This window comes from Palaemon carinicauda, chromosome 10 (genome assembly GCF_036898095.1).
Source record: "Palaemon carinicauda isolate YSFRI2023 chromosome 10, ASM3689809v2, whole genome shotgun sequence".
In the NCBI taxonomy this organism is placed as follows: Eukaryota; Metazoa; Arthropoda; class Malacostraca; order Decapoda; family Palaemonidae; genus Palaemon; species Palaemon carinicauda.
Window position 1 is genome coordinate 74,162,399 of NC_090734.1, and position 23,576 is coordinate 74,185,974.

At 40.6% G+C, this 23,576-nt stretch overlaps 1 protein-coding gene and 1 pseudogene across 8 annotated transcripts in view; one reads left to right on the plus strand and one right to left on the minus strand.

The window, feature by feature from the left end:
* Window positions 1–23,576, minus strand: part of LOC137648632 (protein tramtrack, alpha isoform-like) — a 363,704-nt gene that overhangs the window by 39,309 nt on the left and 300,819 nt on the right. Inside the window, exon 5 of one of the 8 annotated variants that reach the window (XM_068381588.1) lies at window positions 20,244–20,657. The exons of 6 other annotated variants lie outside the window; for them this stretch is intronic. In XM_068381588.1, coding sequence (XP_068237689.1) covers window positions 20,259–20,657 — 399 coding nt within the window. In that variant the 3' untranslated portion in view covers window positions 20,244–20,258. Of the gene's footprint in view, window positions 1–20,243; window positions 20,658–21,580; window positions 21,931–23,576 lie in introns of those variants that run through there. One more of the 8 variants, XM_068381595.1, reaches the window with a different exon arrangement.
* On the plus strand, window positions 8,136–8,236 carry LOC137648943 (U6 spliceosomal RNA; annotated as a pseudogene).

Consider the following 23,576-nt stretch of genomic DNA (forward strand, 5'->3'; position numbering starts at 1 on the left):
ACACGAGGGTGAATGAGGATGGAATCTCTCGAAGAATTTGGACTTACTCTTTCACACCTTCAGCGCTGTGTCATGCAAAAGAAGGATGATCATAACAGTAAGGGCTAATATATACTCCTATTGGACTCAAAATTTTATTATTAGCATGCAAAAAATAATAATAATAATAATAACTAAAAATAGGGAGAAGAAAAGTGTTGGAGGGCAATCAAACCTTCAGTTAAAGTTTCTTGTCAGTCCACTTGACCTATAGCAGCAATTGCTGTTTCCTTAAACTGCTGTCGAGCCACACACAAATATCATACAAAAATTAATCACTACCAGAATAAATAGTTCAAAATGAAGGAAGTTTAATATGTTGCTTAACATCAAATCGGATGTTTATTCAATCAAAATAGGAAAATGAAACAATAAATCACCTTCCCATGGAGGACTTTATATTGCTTTTCATGTACACAAACATTAACTTGAATCAAAAGCTGTAATCAAAATTCATAAATTCAATATTCAATACAGTAATGAAGCACACTGTATATATATATATATATATATATATATATATATATATATATATATATATATATATATATATATATATATATATATATATATATATATATATATATATGTGTGTGTGTGTGTGTGTGTGTGTGTATATATATATATATATATATATATATATATATATATATATATATATATATATATATATATATATATATATATATATATATATATATATGTATTATAGCCACGAAAGGAAAAATGAAAAGGACTTGATTGGAGTTATAACTTTCATCCACTCAGGACATTATCAAACTCAGCTGAGTTTGATAATGTCCTGAGTGAGTAGACGAAAGTACTAACTCCAATCAAGTCTTTTTCATTTTTCCTTTCGTGGCTATAATACATTTTATATTCATCACGTGTCAGCTTTCGTGATTTCTACACACACACACACACACACACACACACACACACATATATATATATATATATATATATATATATATATATATATATATATATATATATATATATATATATATATATATATATATATATACACACATACACACACACTATATTTCACACTACAGACACTACAGGGTATATATGCTATTTTTTCTAGTTTTTTAATTGCCTAAATTCCCGGATCAAATATCATCCAATTCATTTCACATAAACCCATGGCAGATCTGAAAAAGCAGTTCCAAAACAAAACACCAAATAAAGGCATACAATATACATACACTGAAATTTTATCAGGTTAAACCACAATTAATAATTTGAAATCCAACAATGCATAACTGTAACTCTGCAATAAACAAGCAGAATAATCAGACAATCTGAAGCACCTACGAATTAAAATATTCAGGGCAGTATCGACATTAAAACTGCGACATTGGCACCAACTATTTGTGGAATAAATTTACTTCTTTTCACGAAGATAAGATAATTGCTATCAACATCATTAACTATGTCAAGGTTGAGATTAAAAAGGCCTAAACGGTAGAACCAATAACATGAGCTCAAGACGAGAGCAACTCATGTTGAACAATTGATCAACTATTTAATATGCAGAATCAAATTAAAACACCAGAGAAAACAACAACCAAAATGGAGATTAAAAAGGAATTCAAAACACTTCAATGCAAAACTTTTAAACTTCGGTACTATAAAAACAGAAGAGTTAACATCCATGACAATTGGAGAGTGCTAGGATGGATTGCTGTAAGGAGAGATATACACATTTAGGGTTAAAGTGCAGTTATCCGTATAAGTCCTTCAGAAAAGTAATGAAAACCAAACAAACAATAGAAAGTTTAAAAGTAGAATACAGTATAGCTAAAGAGTTAAGATGTACAAATATACTGAGCAGATAATGAAATCCACAATTTTCTCTTAATTTTGGAAACCTGACAGACATGAAAATTATGTTCAGATTTATCCAAAAATTAAAGTAATATCAGCTTAATATGATGCTACTTTGTCCAATAGAAATCAAGTTAAGATTGACAGTTTTGATCCCAATTCTTTCTAATGCTTTCAAAAAAAGTCTTGATGTTTCTTAAGGGCAAGTTAGTAGGCTCGAAGAGAGAATGTTGAATCTATAACTCATTGTACACCATCAGAACCCTAACTGAATGGAACACTTATCACCTCTACATTAGACCCGACCTGAGAGCTCAAGTTATGGTTAGGGTATTATTGTAGTGTATTATAGGGCAGGAAAGATCAGAATTACCATAATACAGTGAAAACTCCCTGGCCTTCTGAGATTTCACAAAAGAATAGAAAAGTTGAAACCTATTGAAGCTCATCATTATCAAAACTGAATGGTTAAGTGCTGTATTTGAGTTTGGTGCTGGCATGCCATTAGTCATCATCTCCAGTATATGAATTAGTTCTGGATTTCCCCCTGAACTAAGCGAAAGCTTCATTTTGCATTTGAGATTTTTAAATTGGCTGGCAACCACTGAAACCTAATTTTCCACAAGAGGAAGAGACCTTCACACTCTTCACAACGGTTATTTAAATCACAAGAAAAGTGTCCCCGTCCCGATACGAGACATAAGAGAATGCGGATCATGATCACCCAGAAACAATTCGCTGAACAATCTACGTTGTAGATGCTAACAGATAGAGTAAGACATCTTTAAACGCACTAAAAATCCCAGCAATCTAAAGGCCTGGGCTGTCAGACTGATCCAGCACACAGATTGGAAAAGGCAAATGACCTGTGGCTTGACAAGCCTCATTGGTTACAATTAATTTCTAAATTGTCTCATTACTTTATTAGAGGCATAAGTCTATTGAAAGATCGGAAAACAAAATTTTTCAGTTTTAGGGGTGTATCGATAAAACCAAGCTTCCAGAGAAAAGCACTATGAACATCAGGGAAGGATCATAGAAATAGTAGATTATTGAAGATACTATTTATAGTTTCTTTTCCTTTAAATATTTTACATAAATCTCTGTATATTTCCATTTTGTAAATATATACAGTATTTAAACCTCTATGTCTAAATTAAGAACTATACTGTATCTTACAATAGCATTTTTTGGTAAACAACTTGTCACCAACCTACTAAAATTCAATCGTAAATCTATCAATGCCTAATTAGTCTACCTACTTCAAACCCACAACCTATCAAAGAACCATGCAATTTCAGTATCAATCCTGCAAATTATGAGCCATGATATGCAAAATACGAGTCTTGCAAAATTTAATGGCAGAGGGGCCTTGCATTGACAGCAGATCGAGTCCTGCCTGGCCCCATAAATTTAAGCTGTTTACTGGGGAGGTTGCTGCTGTGGTTTTGCACCCCAGTGGGGGGAGAGCTTTGCCTGGTTGACATTCAAACACCAAAGTGGGTGTTGGGCTTCTCCGCCTGATGTGCTGATAAGCATATCTACAGATGAAATTGGAACTGAAATCAGACACCTTTTTAACCTTTGAGCAGACATGTCTACTTCCCTTCATCACATACATTATCCAACAGGAAAGATTCCTCAAGTAATAGCATAAATTTTATATAAATTTAAATAAAAATATCATGTAATTGTTAATATTGACAACTCAATCACAAAAGTTGATACCTAATCATATTTCATCCTATCACTATCACTACATTCTTTAAAACTATAATAGAATCTTTAGGAATAACTTAAATACCCAATATTTTTAGTAACAAAAAACACCTTTCTGTTAACTGAAAACCATTCTCAAAACAAGATATGAACTTCACCCTTTGTATGTACTATACAGTACAGTATACTGTACATAATATAAATTGTCCTTCAAGTTCAAATTCAAGAACAGAGGAATCTCACATGAATTATCTCTTTCTTAAATAAATTATTTTTCCTACAAACTTATTAATGATAAGTTTTATCTCAAATTCTTGAATTTTCTAAGGAAAACAGTAGATCATAATGCCTTCATCTACCTGACTCTGAGGTAGAAGTTCGAGACCTGCTTCAATCTATAAGGTTCCTGTGTATTTTGCAACCTCGCTGTCATAATTACCAGCCATTACATAGCCCTCCCTGGTCCTAGCTTGGGAGCTGGTCATTACAACACTTACCTCTGCTCCTGATAAGTGACCTTTTAAGTTAGCCATCTTCAATTTGATTTTACAATTCAATTTCAATATTAAAGAAGAATCATAAAAAAGGAATATACCAATTCTTTTGATACATGAAGGTCAATTAAATGCACTAGACACAAACATGAGTACCTGTATTTAATTATAAGCAAATGTACACATGTACAGTTTAACAGACACATTTACAAAAGTAATTTATTGAGAAGCTCAAATGAACAATAAAACTGTTTAAAACTAAAATGGATAATTTCAATATTACCACATGATAGTCTCTTTACACAAAAACAAGCTCCAAATAGAGGCCTGGCTATTACAAAACATTTAGACATAATGGAAATCTCAAATACTCTTCTGTTTATTCTAACCAAGATGAGAACTGTATGTCGACCATAAATCTTACTTTCCATGCAGCTGAATACAGTGACAAAAAATCCCATTGTTCCAGTATAAATACAAACCTTCAACCTTTACATAGGAGAGATACCAGCAAAGCTGGAGAACATGGCAATTAAAACTCTTAAAACGATGTGTAAACAGGTGGCTGGAAATTGCCTAACAGGGAGCAGGGAAGCCCCGCCCCTCTGCTTGCTAACTGAATAGCTACTTTGAATTGATAACAACCATCAGTGGAACAGACATTCTTCCACTGGCTGGATATTTTGTTGGTTATTTGCTTTACAGCTTATTTTCTGCTGTACTGCACTCTTGGACACATGTTCCCAGCATTTTGGGACATTGTTCATGAATAAGAGAAGCTTAATGATAACATATCCCACAACTCGAACGGCTGGCCAAAGGTAAACATAAGACTATCACCTATGCCGCCATTGAATCAGACTTCAAAGTCAGAAGGAAACGGTATCAGGAGAACAAGTTTCTTCCTGAATGAATACCGTATCCTTCTTTCAATAAACGGGTTCGTGAGCAATATGGCTCCTAGCAAGCACTATTGAATCAATGTTCCCCGACTAGATTCGAATGCCAATCACCAGACTTGGTCTGCGATCAGATCACTTTTTAGCAACATGAGCATGCTTAACAAGTGGAGCTCATTTGTTAAACATGCTCTGGTTGCTAAAAAGTGAGCTGCTCATAAAACTTGTGGGGAGGCATACTTAATGCTAACAACTATCTCAATATGAACAGTGTGCACTCAACACGAAAAGCGAGCTCTCACCTAAGCATCCTAGCTCTTTGGAGCGTCTGTATCTTTCTTCAAACTCGGTGGCATGGCCGCGAGCGCACACATGAACACAGCGCTTTTGAATATGTGCATAGGGTGACTATCCCTACTAGACCCCTGGTGTGAATTCAGCCTGTTAGTGGTTTAGAATAAGGGGTTTACAACACCTAACCATTATTATTATTATCATTATTAACTGCTAAGCTACAACCCTAGTTGGAAAAGCAGGATGCTATAAGCCCAGGGGCTCCAACAGGGAAAATAGCCAAGTAAGGAAAGGAAATGAAGAAATTAATATTAAAATAAATCTTTCATATATAAACTATAAAAACTTTAAAAACCAAGAGGAAGAGAAATAAGACAGAATAGTGGGCCTGAGTGTAACTTCAACCAAAGGAACTCTACCCCAAGACAATGGAAGACCATAGTACACAGGCTATGGCACTACCCAAGACTGGAGAACAATGGTTTGATTTTGGAGTGTCCTTCTCCTAGAAGAGCTGCTTACCATAACTAAAGAGTCTCTTCTACCCTTACCAAGAGCAAAGTAGCCACTGAACAATTACAGTACAGTAGTTAACCCCTTGATCAAAGAAGAATTGTTTGGTAATCTGTGTTGTCAGGTGTATGGGGAAAGAGTAGAATATGTAAAGAATATGCCAGACTATTCGGTGTATGTGAAGGCAAAGGGAAAATGATCCGTAACCAAAGAGAAGGATATAATGTAGTACTGTCTGGCCAGTCAAAGGACCCAAGAACTCTCTAGCAGTAGTTCTCAAAGGGTGGTTGTCCTGGCAAACTTAAGTGCCTCATAAGATCCATGATGCGTCCCTACCGAGCATATCCAGGATTGAGTGTAAGTTTGAACTCTCTTTGAGAAGAGATTGTATGCCTGAGAGAGCTAAAATACAACTGGCAGGTCTTTCTAGTAGACCTCCATTACTACCAGAGTCGGGACCGTCGACATCCAGTTACTCCTCGGGGTGATCCTCACCTTCAATCTTATTGTGGATCCAGATCACCCAGGGTAGTTTCTTTTGCCGACAATTATCGATTGTCCTAGATAAAATTTGGGTTGACCTCATGCTCTATCTCTCTATCTCCTCAAAAACGAATAATTCCCAGTAGGGAAAATCTTCAATCATCCTAGAAATACAGTAAACAAATTGCATTCAGATCCTGAGCCTATTTACACCTAAGAGGATAAGAGGTTTCAAACTAAACCCTTTCACACTTCCTCAGAAGACTTTCACCTAAAAGAAAGCCATGGCATTTGGCTGGTACTGAAACAGATCTTCTTGAACAGTATAGCTGAATAGGATTCTTGAGCTTTTCAGATCATGACTTGGGATCCTGAATTGATTGTTCTCCCCAAAAGGAGATACTCAAATTATACAGTAGTTAGGGAAAATACAAATTACATTTAAAAAATTTCAATACAGTATTCTTATGCCCTGAACATGTGTGCACAATTACATTCGTGCATTGTCTCTAAGGGGAAATATATTTCTTACTTCCAAAACGTGTGTACGATTACACTCGTGAGTTTGATTACCATAAGGTTATCAGGGGTGCTCAAGTGAAACACTTGCCTTCCCAGACTGATAAAGAAGCATGTCAAACCTCAAATTTACATGCGTGAAGCTTTCATTTCAAGCTTTCTGCATTGAGGCAAACTTTGGCAGGAGCGCTTGTTCGTACCTTAAGGTCCCTCCGTCTCAGGAACATAATCAGCCAGCTGACTTTGTACACAGTGAAGAAAACCTGGTTGCTGCCCATCCCTTTCTTTTTGGACGGTTAGTTCCAGACTAATCGATGGGAGTCTAATATAAGGCACTCTTACCGATTTTCCTCCCTGTGGGAGAGAAAGTGTTGGCCAGTCCTTCACCAAGGACGAAGAAAAACATAAAACAATTTGCACTCTATTGTGCTTTCTTCTCAGATGTTTGTGAGTACAATCATCTTTTGGAATGAAACCACTCTTGCTCACTTTAGTGAGCACCCTTTGGAACGACACCACAATGCAAGCATCCTTTGTAATGTTACCACACATGCTTGTGATGCCAACATCGTTTGGAACCTTACCTTTTTGTCCGTTATCGCTAAACCTGTTAGCGATCATTTGCTCTTACAGTAGCTTCATCTCTCTAGTTTAGTCTCCCATTAGAATGACACTAAGTATACTACTAGGTGTTTGCACATTCTTGAGAGAGAACCATGACACAGATGCACGATTACAAGCCACAACCTTAACTGCTTAGGTCGCTGCTTGCTATCAGTTGCATATCCTCTCACCTGCCTGCTAAATAGCTCTCCCATGGGAGTACCACAACTAACCTTCTCATTTGTTCCCACACAAATAAAACCAAAGAGGACTCAGGTTAGATAGTGAAGAGAATACAAATGACCTCAAATTACTCCTTCACAAATACAAACTTTGTTTACGGTACAGTGGTAAGGAATACTGTAACAATATTACTTCCAAATGGATCAATTTGGTAATTTTGGGCCTAGCAGGCAAGATGCAGATCCAGAAGTTGCACTTAGGCATATATCTTAAAGCAATCATATGCTGTGCCCTCCTAGCTATTTGCAAGTCACTTCCCTTACTGGTCGACTTGCAAGTCCTGACCCTGGTTTTAATCCCACCTTCACTCTCAAGTATACTTGGGACAGATATAAAGATACACATAAATGCCTCAATTATGCGTTCCTTCATCACAGTCCAACGCTTCTTGCTGAGCCCAGACCAAAGGACAATTGACAACAACAACCATTTCACGGCAGACATGGTCAAAAGGCACAACCGACATGGGACAGGAAAAAGGGTCCAGGTACTTGCTTTGATAAAGCATACGAGAAAATTGTAATGATACAGAAAAGATTTGTATGGCCCCTAGGCAAGGATGGCATGCAAAATACCAAAACGTTCCACAATTTTCGCCTCCTCCGCTAAGGGTGGCAGTCCTCCTACGATGCTACCTGTGGGAGAATGCTTAAAACCCTGATAGAGACGGGATGGTATCACGCAATATAACAGTGAACTGTGGACATACTCCAGTCCAGGTTCTACCCACTGTTCACCAACTCTTCTCCTTTTCTAGATTACCACCAGTGATGTAATCGGCCTACCACCAGGGATAGGAGAAGGAATTAGCCTCCAGGCAGAGGTTCTGGTCATGCTGCATAAGAGCACACGCATGTACCTTAGCGTACGTAAAAGTATGCTCGTGTGATTTCACTTCCAGAAGGTTAACGATGGCCCCCCGAAGATTCTTCAGTCGACCCTTTCTTGTAATGGAGGTGTCTGGGGCAGGAAGGTAGTCGGACCTTCCAGACCTGAACGAGTTTGTTGGACAAACTTCGTCCAAGAGGAAGACTCCAGACACAGTCAGGCAGACTATCAGGTTGCTGGAACTTATGATGTCCATCGATCTAGAGGATGGGTACTTCTAGATTACAATCCATCCCCACCACCAGGAAGTAGTTCAGTTTTGTTAGGCCAAGCAGAGTGTACCAATTCAAAGTTCTTTGCTTTGGTATTTCAACAACCACACAAGTCTTTACCATAGTTTACTTTGATATTAGTATAGCCACATGCCAACGGCATTCATCTTCTGCACTACCTGGATGCTTTGTTGATCTTGGCTGACTTGGTAGATGGCGCTCTCCTCCAACGGGACAAACTCCTCTCATTCTATCATATTCCAGGAATCGTGGTAAAATGGGAGAAGTCAGCCTAGTGCCCAAAACAAAGACTGATTTATTTGAAAATCAGCATCAACACCGTTGTGGAAAGTCTTCCCACCTCAGAATGAACTAGCACACATTTGAGAGGTGGGTTTCCCTCTCCTTCAACAACCTCATCAGCTAGCAAAGCTTTGGAATAAGGGCTGGAAAATCTAGCCTCCCTGGAGTGTCTCATTCTGAACGGTCATCTCCACCTGCAATCCCTTTAATAGGCGGTCGTCTCCACCTAAATTACCTTTAATAAGAACTGAAGAGACAATGGTCACAACACAGCAATTCTCCTCTGTCAGTAGTTCCAATAGTGGAAGAGTTCCAGATTCGATCTCGAGTGATGCCACACAGGATGAACCCTTCGAACAGCTTCCCCCTGCTAACTCATGCACTGGATCTTCATTGGTTTACAGGCACGTTGAAAGAGACCGGAGCTAACCTCCTACTACTATATCTCAAAGTATTGGGACTTCAAGTGACTTTCCTTGTGCTCCAACACTTTTGCCCTCTTTTGATCAGTCATTTGGTGGTGTGAATATATAACGGTGCCAACATAGATACATAGGTAACAAAGAAGGCAGTAACTGTTTGCAAGTTTGCCAACTGATAGTAGAGATCCATGAGTGAGCAGTACTTGACTCAGTCACTCTAACAGCCCGCTAGATTCCAGGCAAAAAAAACATTGTTGGCTTACATACAAACTGAGCAAGTGGATGCAGAGTGATGGCATAGAATGGTCTTTGCATCTTCAGATAGCAAGCAAGTTCCAGAATTTGAAGGGTTTTCCGATGATTGACCTGTTCGCAAGATTATTAACCGGAAACATCCAATATTCTGCTCACCAATGCCAGACCCAGATGCAGCGTTCGAGGACACCTTCCAGCATCCGTGATGACATCAACATCTATGCTTTTCTGCTGTTCTGTCTGATGAAGGGTGTCTTCAGTCAAGTCCAGTCCACTCCCAACTCAGTAAGACTCTAATAGTGCCAAGAGGGTTTCCCAAATAGAATGTTAACAAGACACTCTACCCCTCCTGATATAGGCTCTGAGGGTATTACCTCCTCAATCAAATATGTTCTACCAACCACCCTCCCACAAATCCCACAATTCGGTGGAATCACTTCGGCTTCATGCAAAAGGTTATCCAGCATCTCCTCTCCGAGAGACTTTTCATGCAAAGTTGCACAAGAGATATCAGAATCCATCCAGGAATTGTTGAGATCAGTGTGTCAAACCAAATGGGCCACCTTCTGAGTTGGGGAAAGGGACTTTCTCTTCTCGGAGGTCATAGTTAGTCAAATTTTTACTTTACCTCTTAAGGAAAAATGTTATTTTGATAATAAAATAAATTTTTGAATATACTTACCCGGTGATTATAATAGCTGCAATTCTGTTGCTCGACAGAAAACTCTAAGGTAAAACTCGCCAGCGATCGCTACACAGGTTGCGGGTGTGCCCAACAGCGCCATCTGTCGTCCAGATACCCAGTACTCAATGTAAACAAAGACTCAATTTTCTCCTCGTTCCACTGCGTCTCTATTGGGGAGGAAGGGAGGGTCCTTTAATTTATAATCACCGGGTAAGTATATTCAAAAATTTATTTTATTATCAAAATAACATTTTTCAATATTTACCTTAGCCGGTGATTATAATAGCTGATTCACACCCTGGGGGGTGGGTAGAGACCAGCAATATATGTTTACATTATTATGAGCTAAGAGTTTTTATTTCATTTTAGAAGTTATCCAAATAACAAAAACAAAATAAATAGGTACCTGGTAAGGAAGTCGACTTGAACAATTACTCTGCCTTTTTAAGTACGTCTTCCTTACGGAGCCTCGCGATCCTCTCAGGATGCTGATCGACCCCTAGGATCTGAAGTATCAAGGGTTGCAACCCATACAACAGGACCTCATCAAAACCCCTAATCTAGGCGCTTCTCAAGAAATGACTTTGACCACCCGCCAAATCAACCAGGATGCGAAAGGCTTCTTAGCCTTCCGGACAACCCAAAAAACAACAATAAAAACATTTCAAGAGAAAGATTAAAAGGGTATGGAATTAGGGAATTGTAGTGGTTGAGCCCTCACCCACTTCTGCACTCGCTGCTACGAATGGTCCCAGAATGTAGCAGTCCTCGTAAAGAGACTGGACATCCTTAAGATAAAAAGACGCGAACACTGACTTGCTTCTCCAATAGGTTGCGTCCATTATACTTCGCAGAGATCTATTTTGTTTAAAGGCCACGGAGGTTGCGACAGCTCTAACTTCGTGTGTCCTTACCTTCAGCAAAGCTTGGTCTTCCTCACTCAGATGGGAATGAGCTTCTCGTATTAACAGTCTGATAAAATAGGATAAAGCATTCTTTGACATAGGCAAAGATGGTTTCTTAACTGAACACCATAAAGCTTCAGACGGGCCTCGTAAAGGTTTAGTTCGTTTTAAATAGAACTTAAGAGCTCTCACAGGGCATAAGACTCTTTCTAGTTCATTTCCAACCATATTCGATAAGCTTGGAATATCGAACGATTTTGGCCAAGGACGAGAAGGCAGCTCGTTTTTGGCTAGAAAACCAAGTTGTAGAGAACATGTAGCCGTTTCAGATGAAAATCCGATGTTCTTGCTGAAGGCATGAATCTCACTGACTCTTTTAGCTGTGGCTAAGCATACCAGGAAAAGAGTCTTTAAGGTGAGATCTTTCAGGGAGGCTGATTGTAGCGGCTCGAACCTGTCTGACATGAGGAATCTTAGTACCACGTCTAAATTCCAACCAGGTGTAACCAAACGACGCTCCTTCGTGGTCTCAAAAGACTTATGGAGGTCCTGTAGATCTTTATTGTTGGAAAGATCTAAGCCTCTGTGACGGAAGACTGATGCCAACATGCTTCTGTAACCCTTGATAGTGGGAGCTGAAAGAGATCGTTCTTTCCTCAGATATAAGAGGAAGTCAGCTATTTGAGTTACAGAGGTACTGGTCGAGGATACAGATACTGACTTGCACCAGTTTCGGAAGACTTCCCACTTCGATTGGTAGACTCTAAGGGTGGATGTTCTCCTTGCTCTAGCAATCGCTCTGGCTGCCTCCTTCGAAAAGCCTCTAGCTCTCGAGAGTTTTTCGATAGTCTGAAGGCAGTCAGACGAAGAGCGTGGAGGCCTTGGTGAACCTTCTTTACGTGTGGCTGACGTAGAAGGTCCACCCTTAGAGGAAGAGTTCTGGGAACGTCTACCAGCCATCGAAGTACCTCGGTGAACCATTCTCTCGCGGGCCAGAGGGGAGAAACTAGCGTCAACCTTGTCCCTTCGTAAGAGGCGAACTTCTGCAGTACCTTGTTGACAATCTTGAACGGAGGGAATGCATATAGATCTAGATGTGACCAATCTAGGAGAAAGGCATCTATATGAACTGCTGCTGGGTCCGGGATTGGTGAGCAATATATTGGGAGCCTCTTGGTCATCGAGGTTGCGAAGAGATCTATGGTTGGCTGGCCCCAGGTGGCCCAAAGTCTCTTGCATACATCCTTGTGGAGGGTCCATTCTGTTGGAATTATTTGTCCCTTCCGACTGAGACAATCTGCCATGACATTCAAGTTGCCTTGGATGAACCTCGTTACTAGTGATATGTTTAGACCTTTTGACCAGGTGAGGAGGTCCCTTGCGATCTCGTACAACGTCAGTGAGTGGGTTCCTCCTTGCTTGGAGATGTACACCAAAGCAGTGGTGTTGTCCGAGTTCACCTCCACCACTTTGCCTTGAAGGAGAGACCTGAAGCTTTTCAAGGCCAGATGTACTGCCAGTAGCTCCTTGCAGTTGATATGCATTGTCCTTTGACTCGAGTTCCATATTCCCGAGCATTCCCGACCGTCTAATGTCGCACCCCAGCCCATGTCCGATGCGTCCGAGAAGAGAACGTGGTTGGGAGTCTGAACAGCCAGGGGCAGACCCTCTCTGAGGCTGATACTGTCCTTCCACCATGTCAGGCAAGACTTCATCTTCTCGGAAATGGGGATCGAGACCGCTTCTAGCGTCTTGTCCTTTTTCCAGTGAAATGCTAGGTGATATTGAAGAGGACGGAGGTGTAGTCTTCCTAATGACACGAACTGTTCCAGGGATGATAGCGTCCCTATCAGACTCATCCACTTCCTGACTGAACATCGTTCCTTCTTCAGCATGTTCTGGATGCATAACTGGGCTTAGCTTGTTCTGGGGGCCGACGGAAAAGCCCGAAAAGCTAGACTGTGAATCTCCATCCCTAAATACACAATAGTTTGGGATGGGACCACTTGTGACTTTTCCATATTGACAAGGAGACCCAATTCCTTGGTCAGATCTAGAGTCCACTTTAGGTCCTTCAGACAGCGACGACTGGAAGAAGCTCTGAGAAGCCAGTCGTCCAAATAGAGGGAGGCTCGGATGTCCGCTAAATGAAGGAATTTGGCTACATTCCTCATCAGCCTCGTAAACACAAGAGGAGCTGTGCTTAGGCCAAAGCACAGGGCTTGAAACTGGTAGACAACCTTTTCGAAGATGAATCTCAGAAAAGGTTGGGAGTCCGGGTGGATGGGGACGTGGAAGTAGGCGTCCCTTAGGTCTAACGAGACCATCCAGTCTTCCCTTCTGACCGCTGCTAGAACCGACTTTGTGGTCTCCATGGAGAACGTCTGCTTTGTGACAAAGACATTCAGCGCACTGACGTCTAGCACCGGCCTCCACCCTCCTGTCTTCTTTGACACCAAGAAGAGACGGTTGTAGAATCCCGGGGTTTGATGGTCCAGAACTTTGACTACCGCTCCCTTCTCTAGTAAGAGAGACACTTCCTGTTTCAATGCTCGTCTCTTGTCTTCCTCTCTGTACCTGGGAGAGAGATCGATGGGAGACGTTGCTAGAGGGGGTTTTCGTACAAATGGGATCTTGTACCCCTCTCTGAGCAACTTCACAGATTGTGCATCTGCGCCTCTCTTTTCCCAGGTCTGCCAGAAGTTCTTGAGTCTGGATCCCACTGCTGTCTGAAGAAGCTGGCAGTCAGACTCTGCCATTAAAGGACTTGGTTCCTTTCTTCTTTCCACGTCTCCCTTCGGCACGAGCACCTCCTCTGCTGGAGGCTCTGCCACGAAAGGGCGGAATAAAACGGAACGCTGGAGTGTCCATCCTTGGTCTAGCTGACAGGGTAGGCAAAGGGGTGGCTTTGCGAGCAGATGACGCAACAAGATCGTGAGTATCCTTCTGTATCAAAGAAGCGGCAATTTCCTTAATCAGGTCCTCTGGAAAAAGGCACTTGGAAAGAGGAGCAAACAGAAGTTCGGATCTCTGGCATGGTGTAACTCCAGCTGAAAGGAATGAGCATAGGTTTTCACGCTTCTTAAGGACTCCGGACACAAAAGATGCAGCAAGCTCATTAGACCCATCACGTACGGCCTTGTCCATGCAGGACATGATGAGCAAGGAAGTCTCCTTCTCCATCGGAGAGATCTTTCTGCTTAGAGCTCCTAGACACCAGTCTAGGAAGTTAAAAACCTCGAAGGCTCTAAAGATACCTTTCAAAAGGTGGTCCAGGTCCGAAGATGACCAACATATTTTTGAGCATCTCATGGCTAGGCGGCGGGGAGAGTCTACAAGACTTGAGAAGTCGCCCTGGGCAGAGGCAGGAACTCCCAAACCGAGAACTTCTCCCGTGGCATACCAGACGCTCGATCTAGAAGAGAGTCTAGCAGGGGGAAACGTAAAAGCTGTCTTCCCTAAACTCTTTTTGGACTGCAACCATTCTCCTATCACCCGCAAAGCTCTCTTGGACGAGCGTGCGAGGACGAGTCTAGTAAAGGCAGGAGTGGTTGACGGCATGCCTAACACAAACTCTGACGGAGGAGAACGCGGAGCCACAGACACAAACTGGTCCGGAAACATCTCTTTGAACAGGGCTAAAACTTTCCTAAAGTCCAAAGAGGGTTGCGTAGACTTAGGCTCGTCCAGTTCTGAATGCGGTTCATCTACGTGTGCAGCACCATCATCATCAGAAAGTCCCTCATCCGAGTATTGATGAGGAAGCGGCAACGGAGTGGGTAACGGCTGGTTAGCTGAGTCCGGTCGCACGGGTGCATGCGTGACTGAGCCGGACGCAACGTCATGGAACTGTTGCCCAGTCTGTGAGCTGGCCACAACCATAGCAGCGCGGGGACGCACAGCGTCTACTCCAGACTGTCTAGACTGATGTGGGTGAGCAGTGGCAACCACACTGGGTTGCGGAGGTTGACGCACCGCGTCAAAACAAAACAACTCTGACGGTTGTTGAACCTCACGAACGTCAACGGATACCTCCGTGCGTCGCTGAACGTCAACATGCGGCTGGCAGATCACACTGGAACGCATGGGTGGCGGAACTCTCTCAACTGGAGTGCGTGATAAGGTTACCTCAGCGTCCTCAGGACGCACAACCGAACGTGTGGGTGGTTGTAGGCAAGGAGCTGCACTAGCTGGTGCGGCAGCAACCTTCTCCGCACGAAAGTCCTGCATAAGCGACGTTAGTTGAGACTGCATGTCTTGCAGTAAAGACCACTTAGGGTCTACAGGAGCAGGTGCGGCGACAGACGGTGTAACTGTCTGAAGCGGTACCGCTTTGCCTCTCTTAGGAGGTGAGCAGTCATCGGATGACTGCAGCGAGTCCGAACTGACCCAGTGGCTACAGCTGGGCCGTTGGACTTGTGCGGAAGGGACCGACTTGCGCTTTAACGGTCGTGAGACCTTGGTCCATGGTTTCTTGCGAGAAACACCTTCCGAAGACGAGGTATAAATGGGCTCTCTCGTCTTTGTTAGGCAGGGGCGATCTTGGGTAGATACGCCCGATACCACGGAGGGAACGTCTGTTCGCTGATTAAAGCCTCTCGAACTCATTTGTCGTACGACATTGCTTCTCCCCTGGACTTGGGAGCTTGCAAGAGGTCCCGGACTAGGAGGACGATAGGCACGAACAGACGAACCCTCAAGCGCAACACTATCCACAACACTATCACTCACTTTAACACTTCCCACTGCACTTTTACACTTCAGCTCCTTCACATCCGCCATGAGCTGATTACGGTCACTAGCCAGGGACTCAACTCTCTCACCCAGAGCTTGGATGGCACGCATCATATCAGCCATCGAAGGTTCCTGAGTGCCAGAAGGGGGATTAGGAGCAACCACTACAGGGGAAGGAATAGGTTGTGGGGCATGAGGAGAGGAAATGTCAATAGAACGAGAGGAACTTCTCCTAACTCTATCTCTCTCTAGCCTACGTGTATACTTTTGGAATTCGATAAAATCGAATTCCGAAAGCCCAACGCACTCCTCACATCGATCTTCCAATTGACAGGTTTTATCCCGACAATTGGAACAAACAGTGTGAGGGTCGATAGAGGCCTTCGGAAGACACCTTGAACAGTCCCTAGCATTGCACTTCCTAAATTTTGGGACTTGTGAAGGGTCAGCCATTTTGAATTGGTCAAAGGGGAATTCAAAAACTATCAAAAAGTCATCAACAAAGAATCCGTAATCAAAAAGAGTTCAAGGATTTGTGAAGAGAAAGCCTGCACAGCGAAAGCTCAAAACTAGAATAGTGTACTTCACCAATTAGTTGTGAAAACAAATCCAGTTTAGCAACAGCGAGTAAGTACGTCTTGTCGGTAGCACGACAGAGAGAAAATTGAGTCTTTGTTTACATTGAGTACTGGGTATCTGGACGACAGATGGCGCTGTTGGGCACACCCGCAACCTGTGTAGCGATCGCTGGCGAGTTTTACCTTAGAGTTTTCTGTCGAGCAACAGAATTGCAGCTATTATAATCACCGGCTAAGTTAAATATTGAAAAAGCTCTGTTTGGTGTTGGCAGTGAGAGCCCATCACTCAGCCTTAAAGTCAGGGAGGAAATAAGAGCCCTCCATACTCATACAGTTTTGAACAGTTTTGTCCACAGAGAGAAGCGAGACCACCATCCTAGGATGTTAATAAGGTCTTGTGGTCCCTGAAAAGGATGCCATTGAACCATTTGGGGTTACCTCACACAGAAACTTTCCCTTACACTGGTTTCTAGTTTGCCTTAGCCTCCGGCAAGTTAGATAGCAAATTTCATGGACTCCCCGTTAGCATAGCTCATATTGAATGCTGGGGACAGGACTCGTCCCCCCTCACCCCTGAACTTCTAGCTAAAACCAAGAATCCCTCTGTTCTCGATGCTAGGATTCCTTTGTGTCAGATCGTGAGCCTTAGAGATGTAACAGATGATCTTGATCAGCAACTTTTAGGTTCTGTAAGGGCACTTGACCACTACCTTAAAAGTACACAAACAAATCTACCTCACCTGCAGCTCCTCTTCCTCAACAAAAGAGAACAAAATAAAGTGACTAAATATTATCTTCTCTTGGCTGAGGGATCGGATTGAGGATGAAAGTTACATGTTTGACTGGGATGAAAGTCAAGATTAACTGGCCCTCTCCTTTCATCTTCCCCTCTGTTGGGGCACAGCATCGGAAAACCTGTCCAGCGTCAGCTAGAATTGATTCATTTGCAGGCAAGCCACATTCTACCAGTAGCTATTTTATTGCATGGTATAGAAGTTACATTCTATACACTCCTTACGAGGGGGAGTGTGTTATCATCAAGCAAACCAATTCGTATACATATGCCTCATGGGCAACAGAAATTTCCTGCTCCGCATCCTTTGTTGCACGGGCAGTGGACCTGCTGGTATTATCAAATCACCGGAGCATGTGGTGTAAAAGAACCTTAGTCCTGCACCACTTAAAAGGGACTGGGTTCTCAGTAACCTGTGATAAGTTTCCAGCCTGTTGGAAGGGGCCTTCCTCCTACCAAAGGATGAGCTTTGCATGTAAAGGAAGAAGGTTTGTATTTATACTGGAACAAATGATAAATTTGGAGATAATTTGTATTTTTCCTAACTATACAAACCTGAGTCCTTTACGCATACTGTACTTTTCTGCCATCACCAACCCCCTAGAAGTCCCAGCTGCAATCAAAGTATCTACTCAGTGAACAAGTAGAGGGGCAGGATTTCCCGGCTCCTGGCAAGTACAGTACAGTAATTACTGGTCATCTGTTTACACCTCTTTATGAAAGTTTTAACTTCCGTATTCACCAGCTTCGCTGTTATCTCTCATATATAAAGGACTTAGGTTTGTAGTTATGAAAAATATGAATTGTCTCCAAATTAGTCATATTTTAAAAAATAACATTGAAAGTACGTAGGTACAAGAAATCTTTCCTCTATTCATGAAATATTGTTAGCACACTGTAACTAAAAATACTTTACTGTACATTTTGTTTCTATTTTTACACAATATTAAGAATTACTTGATGATTACAATATGCCAGTGAAAAGAAATATAACTTTGATCTAATAAACAGCATTCATTAGGGGAAAAAAGACAATTAAACTGTATACTATTATCACAGACAACCTGGATTACTCCTAAAGTCTAAACCAAATGAAGAGAGCAATATTAATTTCCCAGGCATTTCCATCAAGTAATCATTTCTTAGGTACCGAACACCAGGTGCTTTAAATATCTCCCCCATTACATACAAACACTGTACAGAAACGATTGTTTTACCAACTTAATACAGTATAAAAAAGATAAATAGAGATGAATAAAAAGGACAAAACCTAAATAAAGATTTAATTTGCAGCTTAGAAATTACCTTATGTTTTAATACAAAAACTGCATAACACCTTGAAAAACTCAATGAAGCCAACATAACATATTTAATAATGTTTATTCTATTTCAAAATATAAATAGACTATTGTAAAAAAAAAAATTTACAAATGGAAAATTGATCCATACCTATTTACCATTAAATCCAAGTATTCACAACAAATATCTTCTTACTGTACAGTACTTGGGTTTTGTGTGACCATGGCATAAAATCAGTATGTCACCAAGTTTGACTTTGAAAATAAATGAAAACAATAAAAAGATGAAATGCTAATATAGATTTCAATCAAAATAATAACAACTATACTATGTCAAAATTATACTTTGATATCAGTACAGAAAAACAAAATTCTACAGTAAAAAAATAATGATAAGTATTCCAATGGTCAAAACCATTATAACATTGGAAAAAAATTATTCCCTATCAGTGGAGACAAAAAGAATAAAGAGATAATGCAAATTCAAGTAACCAGAGCAAATAACAATCATCGCCATTCCTACAAACAACAAAATATTGCACACCACTATACAGTACCTCATATACAAAATCAAAGTTAATATTTCTTGTTAGAAAAGTTCTTTCTTAACTTTATTCAACACCTCAGCCTGAATTTGTCAACAGAAAAAAATATTAAGGCATATTAATAGCATAACTTCCTTGACATCTTTCCCAAATGCTGTGGTACAAATTAAAAAAAAACACCAGATTTTCTTTTCATATTTAAGTACTGTAATGATCAATGACTGTTTCTTAAAATTTCATTGCAAAGGAGGATTACTGTCAACAACATATTCATAAAGAAAATGCTTCAATATAAAACATATTGTAAAAAACTTAATTGTACACAAAACTGTTCAGAAAGTCTGACAAACACATGCTACGGTCAAATACTGTTCAACTTCCAGGTAATATATCAACTTTGACTTCAGATAATACATTTTCATGAGAACTTTGTGATTGTGTTATAAGCCTGCAACAAGCAGCAATGTGAAGTAAGATTTCAAATATTATTAACGTTCTAACCTTCCAAATTGACTTCTTGAATAATTCCCACATATCTTTAACATATGTTTTCATGCTTGCACCCTATCAGAATCTTCTGAGGCTGTGAATATAGCTGCTGTATTTGTTAATATACAAACACTTTTGAATGAAATATGTAAATGGCTACATAATTGCCATGAACTTTATTACAGATACAGTGGGAACTGAGATGTTTAGCTAAGTTAGAAAGAAATTTTAGCAGAAGTGATGGAAGATATTCTTACATATTTACTCATAGCTTCCTTGAATAGTTAACATGATCTCAATTATCAGTATATGAAGAAATATAATCTTCATTATCAAAAATAAATCATCTCATCTACTCTAGCAATAAACACAAATACTCAAGAATTGCTATATAGTAATCTTCCTTCAATAAAAAAAAAAAACTTTTACACAATATACCCTATGACTTTAGAGGAAAAATGGCATTTCAAACTCAACACAGAATCCAGAGGCAGAAACACATAGTTATACTATGACCTGAGATCAAAAGATGGTATAATCTCTTGTAAGGTATCAGGTGCCACTTTGTGCACAGAACGAAGATGTCTCTTTAGTATCTCTCTTTGGTTAAAGGAGTGTGGACAGTGTGAACAAATGTAAGGACGTTCTCCCGTGTGCGTTCTTTCATGACGGACTACTTTTGAGGGCGTGGCAAACCACTTTCCACAAAACTGACAATTGTAATTTCGTTTAGTGTCAAAAATCTGCTGAAATTCATTGTGAGAATCAACCTTGCTTTGTTGGTGCTCTTGATGTTGCTCCTGCTGGGCCAAAGGTTGGTACAGCTGGTGCCAATCAAACGAGGCGGATGCCCCACCCCCTCCCTGAGAGCCACTACCACCACTACCACCACCACTACCATGGCTCACCTACAATAGAGAAATAAACACAGTAAGAAAATGAACATAAACAAAAATTGTTAGTGTTCTTTATAGCAAATAAAAAGGAAACATTTAAGAAGAAATCTAATAAAACCATCAAAATCTGTGATGGAATAACATTTTCTGGCTCTATTTTTGAGGTACTTGACCAAAGTACGAAATACTGTAAAAGAATCAGCTCAGCTGTACCCTTGGTGTCCATACTCATGTGAACTAAAAGAGAAGAGTAAGAGTGACAAAGATATACACAAGAAGTTTCCTCAAGAAGTGCTGGTAGTGACAGCATACTCTGGGTGTTTCATTTTAATGTGACGATACACATTACCACTTTGAGCACTGCGGAAGGTGCAGTAGGGGCATAAGAATGGTTTTTCCCCTGTGTGCGTACGAAGATGCCTGCCCAAATCCACAGGTCGGACAAAGAACCGACCACAAAGAGGACAAGTTTGGTTTCCGGCAAGAGGGAAGTCCTGAGGATTCTGAGAAGGGAGATGAGAAGGTACGACCCCACATCCAGAAGATGGAGACAACTGTAAGCGATGGCTCAGCATGTGGGGAAGAGAGGGATTCGCTGGCACTTCTCCTCCTCCTTCAGCCTGCAGAAGAGACAAGTCAACTTCATTATGGACTTGGCAACTTCTCCATCATATCATCAGCATCATAAATCATTATTAAATCAACACCATAAAGTCATTTTAGTTCCTTATAACAAGTCTTCTAAACAAAAAATTTATTCCTTAAAATCAAAATAAAGCCATATTTCTGCATCTCTCTCTGTTTCTTCATATCTTTAGTAATTTCATGATGATATTTGCCCAGAAAGGAACCTTAAAAAATCATTAGCACCTCATGCATAGACAAGAAACACGTTTACAATGAACCAAAATCAAAGCAGTCACAAAAAACTACACCTTTAAAGAGCAGAATATTGTTGAGGGAGGCGATCCAAGTGGCGTGCCTGCATGTGCTTGGTGACATTCCCCTTGAGGGCCGCACGGTAGGGACAAAACACGCACGTGAAGGGCTTCTCTCCCGTGTGCACAAGAAGGTGGTTCTTCAGGTTATAGGCTCGATTGAAGAGCTTACCACATATATCACAAGGATAGATCTGGCCATAAGCAGCACCAACCCCAGAACCTGATGCTCCAGTTGTTAGCAGAGGGGTCGCAACATCACCAGAACCTCTCCCTACACCTCCACCTTCCCCTACTCCTCCTCCCCCTCCAACCCCACAATCGGACACGGGTGCCACCACCTGAACCTGCTGATGACACATCTGGGTCAGTCCCTTGATCTATCCAAAAATTGAGAGGCAACTGAAAGTTGCTTTCACAATTCAGGTTTACTTCAGCAACCAATTATGAAATAGGTATTCATAAAAAGAATGAACTACTGTCTTAGTATAGCCCTAGGCTATGGTACGAAGACGACTAATATAGTAAGGCATGGTTTGCATCAATTGAACAATATAATCTTTTAAAAGTACCATTCATTTAATTTATTTTTAATAACATGTTTTCTTAAAATAAGTAATGTTTCATAAACAATAAGCAAATATCTCATGATAGATATTGAGATTCTTTTCTCCAGTATTTTACTAAGAAAATTACCTCAACTTAAAAAAATCCAGTTAATAATCTAATAATAAAAAAAAAAAGGTAACTATACATAAGAGAGATTTCTATCTTGAAGAAGCATAAACAGTAAAAGTGGTCAAAATAGTGTTCATTTGTGACAAACATGTCTAAAAGTAAAAAGTTCCAACAGTGGGCGAAAAGCAAAAAAAAATTAAAATTGGAAGTACAGGTAACTTAAATCTATGGAGAAAAAATAATTCAAGTATAATACTAGTACATTCTATGCTGTTATTTCTACTATAAGGGAAGTCAACTTATCCTATGAAGAAATTAAAGTACCCTACTGTGATTGTTATTAGCATTACTGTGAGGACTGAGATAGTCAGATTCATGCTTGCTACAGCTAGGGAAAAGTTTGAGTGCCAGAAGCAAGGTGCACTATATCCCAAATGATGGAGAGAATTGAAGTACTGTATGTTCATCCTATCTTAAAGTCTTGTTCTATCAACTCAACTAAATATATTTCATAATAGGTCCAGTGGAGGCAACCAGTCCTTAATCCCTCAATTATTGACTCTTCTTTCTCCTCATTATATATCATCAATCTTGCTCCCTCTTGTTTTGAAATCCTCATGTTTTGCCTTCATCAGTTGAATCATTATGATTCCTTTCACAGTTGCTATAAAGTTTTTCTATGGATGAGGCCAGAATAATGACCGAGTCACCGAGTCGCACGTGCGATTCTAGTCAGCGATCGTCATAACGAGCAACTTTGGCAATAGTAGCCCTTAATTGTGTGGTTTTGGTGAAAAAAAAATAACTTCTGGTGTAGCAGGAAATCCCCCCTGACTGAAATTCCCCGGGGAAAATTAGCTTAGGATCGATTTCCCTCCCCCCCCCCCAGGGGGAAAAGCAGCCCAGGCTGTTATTCCCCCAGGGGGAATTTCAGCCCTAAAATATCCCCCCCCCCCCCCCCCCGCCATTTCTCCCCCACCCTCCCTTACAGAGAAAATATTTTGATGAATTAAATAATCAAAGGTAAGTTTGACAAAATATTAGGAATATAATATATATATATATATATATATATATATATATATATATATATATATACAATGTTACACAACGTTACGATGCCATTGCTAACGTTAGCAATTCTACGATAATATTAACGTGTATTCTAAAGCATTTTTCCATGTACCCTTTACACAAAATGTAAAAAGAGTACCCAACAAACCCACTTAACCTAACCTAGTTCTCAGGTCACAGCCCCTAGCCGGGGGGCAACCCCCGGACCTCCTTTCCAGGTCACAAACTTGTACTGGCAAAT